Source organism: Conger conger, chromosome 4 (genome assembly GCF_963514075.1).
Source record: "Conger conger chromosome 4, fConCon1.1, whole genome shotgun sequence".
Classification (NCBI taxonomy): Eukaryota; Metazoa; Chordata; class Actinopteri; order Anguilliformes; family Congridae; genus Conger; species Conger conger.
In genome coordinates, this window is record NC_083763.1 from 64965574 (window position 1) to 64974380 (window position 8807).

At 37.2% G+C, this 8807-nt stretch overlaps 1 protein-coding gene across 1 annotated transcript; it reads left to right on the top strand.

The window, feature by feature from the left end:
• Window positions 1–3722: 3722 nt before the first annotated feature.
• On the top strand, window positions 3723–7842 carry penkb (proenkephalin b). Its single transcript, XM_061240417.1, has 3 exons — window positions 3723–3962; window positions 4374–4514; window positions 6463–7842. Exons 2-3 carry the CDS (start codon window positions 4377–4379, stop codon window positions 7087–7089), a joined length of 765 nt encoding a protein of 254 aa, XP_061096401.1. The 5' UTR covers window positions 3723–3962; window positions 4374–4376; the 3' UTR covers window positions 7090–7842.
• Window positions 7843–8807: the final 965 nt, after the last annotated feature.

Genomic DNA, 8807 nt, shown 5'->3' on the forward strand with positions numbered 1-8807 from the left:
ACTCACTGAGCACTTTATTAGGTAGACCTGTACATAAGCTTGTTAATGCAAATATTTAATCAGCCAATCATGTGGCAGCAACTAAAGGCATAAAAGCATGTAGACATGGTCAAGAGGTTCAGCCGTTTTTCAGACCAAATGTCAGAATGGGGATGAAATGTGATCTAAGTGACTTTGACTGTGGAATGATTGTTGGTGCCATAAAGGGTGGTTTGAGTCAGAAACTGCCGATCTCCTAGGACAAGTCTCTAGAGTTTGCAGAGAATGGTCCGAAAAACAAAAAACATCCAGTGCGCAGCAGTTCTGCGGGCAGAAACACGTTAATGAGAGAGGTCAGAGGAGAAGGGCCAGACTGGTCAAAGCTGACAGGGTGACAGTAATGCAAATAACCACACATTAAATTGTGAAATACAACCACTTACTATATCTCAACCACTTAATTCCATTCAACAGTGGTATGCAGAAAAACACATAACGTGTTAAACCTCTTAACTGGATAGGCTATAGTAGCAGAAGACCAATAATTATAAAACTAAGTCTAATTAATACATAATAATGAGTTTAAGTTTCATTTCATGTTAGACAGGCTACTTGGTCAGGTATGATGTGAAAATTTGAATTCATACAATTTTAAAAATACATTTACTCATTATGAGAAGAAAATGAAAATATAATTGTATGAGTGATGTTCTTTTCACTCTGACTTAGAGCTCATATTCTGCAAGGAATGATGCATCTTCTGTTGAAGAAATTTGCATTAAGAATGGGATTGCAAGTCTATTACAAGAACATTATATGTTTTGATTTAGTCAAAGCATGAATATTTTAAAGTATCTTAACATTTCTAAACAGGTGTACTTCCCTGAGACATGTTCTGGGGGTAATTCATAAGAATGGAATTAAGTGGTTGAGATATGGTAAGTTGTATTTCACAATTTAACCGATGCTGACATGATATTTAATTTAGCACTGCCTTCAGCATACCAATGAGCAAATGAACTGCCCTTCATACATTAAGTCTATTGCAAGGCACACAGTACTGTATATTCATTTGAAAATGAAATTGAAAGCTCCTCTGTTTGGATAAAATACTGTATATGAAGAGCTTGGGCTTAAAAGGACAGACCAGCAAAAAATGTTAATGATAATATGCAGCTCAATTTCATTCCTCTATAATATGTTCTTTTGTGTCTCACATTGATTCTGGTACCAATAATGTAGCCTTTCTCATCACATTCTGAATCTATATGTCCACTTTGCCTATAAGGATATTCATAGGGTTTTTACATTGATTTTGGTACCAATAAGCTAGCCTTTTCTCAGCACATTCTGAATCTATATGTCCACTTTGCCTATAAGGATATTCATAGGGTTTTTACAGTTTATGGGGGTGGTCATTCTGACATACACATACAGACACCTTTTTTAGTGGCCCATAATGTTTGGGACAAAAAGGGTTTGTATTTATTTCTAATCTGGTGTATACAATTGCTTCCTTAGTGCAGCTATAAGAGAGCTTTTAGTATCTAGTCTTGATTCTAGGCGTTTGATTGCCTTTGGGGTCTGTTATTGGCCTTTGTCAACATGAGGACCAGAGTTGTGACAATGAAAGTCAAGGTTCCCGTTATAAGGCTGAGAAATAAGAAAAAAGAAGCCAGATACAAACCTTAAACTTACAAACATAATTTGCTGCTAACATGATTAAGAGCACTGGAGAGCCCAGCAATCGCAAAGGGACAGATGATAGCCAAAGGATTCTCACCATAATGAAGAAAAACCCCAAGCACCTGTCCTACAGGTCTGACATAGCAGGGTGGATGTGCCAGTGACTATTGTCTGCCAGAAGACTTCACAAACAGAAATACACAGGTTACACTGCAAGCTGCAAACCACTAGTTAGCGTCAAAAGCAGGATGGAACAGCTTGGTAAGTAGTCAAAAAAGGTTCTAGAGAGAGGACTTGTGGAGAGATCCTCAAGACATTATTCAACATGATTCAGGTCAGGTGACTGATGTAGCCAGTCAAGAACATTCCGCAAACCCCTTGGTTGTGTTCAGGGTAATTATCCGGCAGCAAGGCAATATCGTGCCATATGAGGCATTTGGTTGAATCAGAGCAGACAATATGTTTCCATGAATACCATCAGAATTCATCCTGCTGCCATCAGCAGTCACATTATCAAAAAAGACAACTGAGCCTGTTTCAGTGGCAGCCGTACACGCCAAAGCCATGATACTACCTCCAGGTAGTATGCTTTGGATCCTCTTTGGGATACTTATACACTCAAAAAGACACTGGCATGTCATCATGGTGAGATCTCCTCCGGTACAGTGTATAGGATATCTTAAAGCAGTTTTGAATGCACATCATACACAACAAGATAGTACAACAAAATAGCACTTACTTACAAAGACAGCAGAAGTCAATAGAAGCTGGAACATTGCACAGAACATCCTACACAATACAATGCCAATTTACATTTAGTCAGGCTCTGTTTGAATGTCTTAGGAATTTAGTGTTCAAACAATGTGCTGGAAATATGGACACAAAATAAAATGTGTCTCTTTTTTTGTGTGTGTGCTGAATTCCCAGCCACAACAGAATACAAAGCTGTGATATCTCTGTGCATCAGCTTCTGGTCATAACTGTTTGGACATCGTCACAAATCAGAGCACTTAAATAGCATCAGTGTTCAAATTACACACATCCATTATAGAGCTGGGAGGACTTGGGTAAAGCCTATTTTGTGGGAAATAAATCTAAAATGTAAATCTTCCAAGTCTGTTCCTGGCAGTAGGGTGCAATCATCCTGTACTCAATTAATTGAAATGATCATTCTGAAAGATAAATACTAGCAAGATGTAATGCATTGTGACATAGCCTTATGCCTAAAAGCTTTTATGGAGTCCCTTATTTGCATTATGGCTATTCCAGCATTGCAGACTATAAACTTGCAGGTTAAATGTTGGACCTAAAAAATCTTAACATAACTGTTGGTTGACCTGTTGCTGGATGCATGCAAGTTGTTTTATTTTTCTACAATAAAGGGAGTGAACCTTCTCATCTAAATAGAATAAGTACAGGAATGTGTTTTACGAATCTCTGTAGACTACATTGTTCATTAAGCAGCAGCTTTTATTCTATTAAAGAAGCAATTACTTAAACTGTGATATAACACATCCGCCTTGTCCAGTTAGTCAAACTTCAGCTTACAACTAGCTACTTAATTTATGTTCAAAACTAAATAATTTGAGTGAATACTTTATATATTACAACTATTGGACAGTGGGTGAGGCTCTTAGCTATAGCCTAGTTTATGTAATTAAACAATCGCGGTGCATAGAAAATAGCTTTTAGCCTATCTTCACTATACCCTCCAAAGCAATTTCAAACGTAAGTGCCGTTACTGGACCTTCTTCTCCCCGTAAAGATGACGATGAGTTTTATCATTTTGAACCAACCACCAGTGGTCTATTAACCAGGGAACATTAGAAACCCCCCTGAGCAAAAAACATCCTTACCATTGACAGATAAATGCAGCTGTCCTCCTAAATATTAAGACAAATGCCTTAACATTGTAAGGGATTACGCAGGTGTTGTTTGCGTCATTACGCGTCAGGAACTTCCCCCCTGTGATTGGGGATTACTAATCAACCCCCAACTTGTTTTGACATTTAAGAACGATTTGCAAGCTGTAGCGTCCGTTATATTGAAATGAATACGTGTATGCAGTACCACTGAGACGTTTCATAGCTGAAACAGGAGCTCTGCCACCAGTCTCATCTCCTGAAAAAACTATTGAGATTTAGTTGTGATTGGGTTTACCAGAGGCTTTTTTCTCTCTTGGTTTTCTCCAGAGAGATTGGTTGGCTCCTGTATAAATATTTGGTGCGAGGCGACAACAGCATCAGTGCAGCTTGAAACTTCAGCGGACTTTATCAGTACCCAGAGACCCAGAGGAGGTAAGTAAACCACGGTACATGGAGCTGTCCGTTTTTGTTATTTAATATGACCCCCTATTCTTGTCGGGCTGCAGCAGACTGATTTTATTTCTCAGAAAGATTGTAAATTCATGCCACACATCTACTTTGAAACACCTGCATTTCGTTTCAAGTTATTAAAGCATATATTTACTATTACATATTATTAAACATACTAATAGTATTAAATATGCTGCTACTTTTACTAAATATCAGACACTGATAAATCATCTGTAATATCATGGATAAAGTTGAAACAGCAACTAGTCAGTGATCTGTTGTATTCACATTATACTGTTGCTTCACAACAAAATAATTGTTTTTAATTGCTCTGGGCTTCATGAGAAACCAGTATCTTATTATTATGCTGATGCTTGGTTTCCTATATTGCAGCTCATGGCGTTACCGATAAACCTCTGTTGGATGCTGGTTCTAAGCGCCTGCCTCGTACTTATGGTCAGAGCTGAATGTGATAAAGACTGTGCATTCTGCACCTACCACATGCAGGGTCGACAAACAGAGATAAACACGATTGTAAGTACAACCTGTTTTTACATATTCTATATATGTCTTCAAACTGTATATATGTCTTCTTCTTTTTTTACTTTGTTTCGCTTTGCTTTTTAATTGAGCTGGACTTTTTAACAGTCGTCATTACTGGTCAATCTCGATAAGTGTTGGCTAACTGTTTGAAACGATGTTTCAACGCTGTAGTAGCGCGACAAATACAGGCTTTTGGGAAGTGCAAAGAAATCGCAAGAGGAAATTACGTATCTTTGTTAACTCTTCGCTCCGCTTCATGTGGAGTTACAGTATCAGAAGTGCAAATCCCAAATACTTTCCTCCACTTCTATCCCGCTGTATAAAGGGGAGTAGGCTATTGTGCCTGGTTCTTAATAATACGAATGGTCAAAGTAACTGTGAATACAGCATACGACTTCAATACTATGACGAAATTGCGTAGCCTAACATTTGGATAGCCTATTATATAAATATAATATATCCTAACGACTGTACATACAATAAAACAGCTGTAATACAACCAGCAACGAATGTATTTTCTTGTTCACGCCTTGCTATTTTCAGTTTATAAATACATTTGAGCTGGCGTAAACGTGTTCTTGTTGGGACCCATATATTTGAATGGTCCCCCCAAAGTTCAACAAAAAAGTGCTGTAGTGTAGGCATAGTACTGCACTACGGCCATGATTTATGATTTACTTTTTTTGATGAGGAAATCCTATGCTGGATCCGATATAGGCTGCTACCATGAAGGATAAAAAAAGGAACTGAATTGAATGCAGCGTCAACATTGACAACACTTTTAATAATAATTTAGTTTTTCTTTTAAAATATATTTTTATCCTTGTCGAGTAAATATGCACACCTTTGAGCGCAGTAAGCAATTTGCTGTCCAGGAAAAGGGTTGAAATATGTTTTTTTTTTTTTTATTATTAACATAGTTCAACCCTTTAAAGTGCATTATATTGAAAAAAAAAATATCATATGCAGCTCAATCCTAAAATGTCAACAGTGGTTTAGGCTATACGTCTGACTGCGCTTCATTATGAAAAAGGTTTCAAATACATACACAATACATATTAGGTAATATTATGCAACATAAGAAGCAATACACCAGACATTTGACGGAAATAATCATCTTATTAGTATGCATATATTTTGGTTAAACAGAAGGCATAAATCTAAATTAGCTGTCATAGAGTAGAGCCAGGTTTGTAATTAGGCCGATGTTCACGTTGTTTTGGTTGTCTGTTTTGGTTGCGTGTCTGCTTTCCGCCACTAGATAGCAGTAAAGTATCATAAGTCTTTCTGTCGTTATTTTCTAATCGCTGTAAAATTTTAAGATAAAAGATATTCTTGTAATGCTGGGTGAAGAAGTGAACAAGAATACATACAAATATGCACTCTACTCGTCTCAATATGATTATTTCACTTGTTGTACTCGAGTTGTATAAAACACTATTTCTGGCCAAATTAATGTTGATTATCTACAATCGCTATCAGGGACAGTTCGGTTTGCTGTCACCGCCCCCAATGGGTTAATGTGTGCTCTGTTGTTGACTGAGTGGATAAAATACATTGCCAAACAAACGTAGATCCGGTCTGATAGGATCCATAAACTTTGAAATACAGTGTGTGGTACACATGATATTCTTAATATATAGGCTTACAATATGCACAAGAGGTGTAAAAGCCTAGCAATAAGAAACACTGTTTGCCACAATTTACAGTATGGCAATTTATCCAGGAAGAAAAACCATGACATGGATATTACACTTCTCTTTTTCAAGAGGAACCTGGCTAACTGAAACCTACATGAATACAACATTGTAGGAAAATTTGACTTGTGCAATAAAAGGGTGACACTTTATATCTCAGGGAAAATGTGTTTGGATAATCAAAACTTCACATACAAAAGGCTTATGAATAACTATGTGATTCTGTCTTTAATTTTTTTCAGACATGTACACTAGAATGTGAAGGAAAGTTGGCCCCTAAAAGGTCGTGGGATCTGTGCAAAGGGGTATTGCTAGGGGAAAAGCCTGACAGTTCGACAGAGGAAGGCCAAAGTGTCACTGAGAGCGCCAAGCAGGAAAATGACGAACATCAACTGGCAAAGAAGTATGGCGGCTTCATGAAACGCTACGGCGGGTTCATGAAAAAAACCGCTGAACTCTACAACGTCGAATCAGATGACCAAGACCACGGCAGAGAGATTCTTGCGAAGAGATACGGTGGATTCATGAAGAAAGACGGAGAACACGTAGTGGACACGCTTACCATTTTAAATGACATCCTGAACATGGAGGGCGGCAAAGGAGGCCAAACTGATTGGGATGGGGAGATCCTGAAAAGATATGGAGGGTTTATGAGAAGCATTAAAAGAAGCTTGGATCTGGAAGATGGTATGAAAGAGCTGCAGAAAAGGTATGGAGGATTCATGAGGAGGGTGGGCAGACCGGAATGGAAGGAAGATCTAAAAAGGTATGGAGGGTTTTTCAGGCGTTCCTGGGAGGAAGATGGGGAGAGTAACTCCGAAAACATGCCAGACATGGAGAAGAGATATGGGGGATTTATGGATTATTAATTTCCAAATTAAAAGACTTTAAGAATCATCTTTTCATGTCCCACTGTCTTGCTTGCAATGTACAGTTTTTTAACTGTCTGAGCTAAAGATTACCTATCAGTATAATTCTTCCTCTTCCACTCAACCTTACAAGCCTTTCAGTAAGTATTTAGATCTATGTTTATTTCAGTGAGTGCAGTTAGGGTGTTGTCCACTCTATACCATACAATATATTTTTACTGAGCAGAACCCTTCTCTTGCCACAGTCAGCAAGATTATGAGAAAGTATTATAATGTGCTCTCTATCTATCTCCCCTCTCTCTCTCTCTCTCTCTCTCTCTCTCTCTCTCTCTCTCACTCACACACAGAGCTTTTAGGTAAGTAGCGCTGTGAATGTTGAGAGTGCACATTAATGAAATTCAGTGCCAAACATAAAATAGAGTAGACATGTAAGGCAGTGGTTTTATTAAATCTGAAGCTATTATGGGGAGACCTAAATCCTGTGCTTCATATATATTAAAATAAACAATTATTTTCTTTTTACTTCTACTGAAAATGCCATGTGACATCTTGCACTTTTGAGCTCAATAAGCTATTTGCTGGCCAGGAAAAGGGTTTGAATTATGTTGTTAAATGATTTGTTCATATTTCTCTGTGTATGTAGTTATTAAGGTTTTGACTCGTTTTTTCAAATGTTATCTATTTTTTCATTTGAGTGAAAGCTGTATCTCCTATTGCTTAGCTTATGACAATAAATTCATCAAACTGCAGAAATGGCCGTGTTTTTCATGAAAAGGCATACTGAGAAATATTTCCAAAGGTATAACCCAATGCTCTAAGCCCATGGTGTAATTGTCTGGTTTTATGTATGCTATTATCTCCGTTTGAGTCTACACACATGAATGCGTTAATTCAGCAGTCTTATAGCCACTGCGTCTCTCCTGAACCTTTTTCCTGACATGAGAGAAGAGTGAATTCCCTGTTAGAGGTAAATTATAGCTTGATGGACATCCCACATATACAATATGAATACAATACAGAATTACAGAATATTATTGACGATAGTGGCACTCATTTGGCTATAATTATGATCTTTGAATTGTGCAGTCATTCCAAAGGGATGCATGATACACTGCGTGATCCCAATGCCTGACTAACATACAGTGCACTCCATAATCCAAACAATCTGAATAGATTCAAACTAAATCTTAATGGCAGCTGGATCATCTGCAGTAAACACTTTCCACTTCTTGTAAGAATAAAACATATTTTAAAAAGATAATTTCTAAAACCACATACTAAGTATATAGTCAATAAATCAATTAAATAAAAATTAGTTAAGTTAAGGATTATTAGTTCACAGAGTATCGTTTTATATTTTGTTTGTGATAGTTACAAAACTGAATGAAGTAAAGTCCCCATGTGAAATATTCTGTACAAGGAGGTTTCAACAATGCGAGCATATTTAGTATTTGCACTGAAGCAGAAGGTAAATACAAACGCAGGCCAATAAAGTTCAATTATACAGTGATTTTAGTCCATGTACTGTATGTACATAGGCATGGTTGATCTAAATTATCTCTTAAGTAAGGAAAGGATGATTCATTGCATATCGATAATCGGCCTAAAAATAATGCTATTCCTATAGCCATTATAAAAATAATCAAGAATTTTGGATATATTAATACGTTTGCAGAAAATGGCATGAAAAACTGGACAACACCAAGTGAGCAGCAATT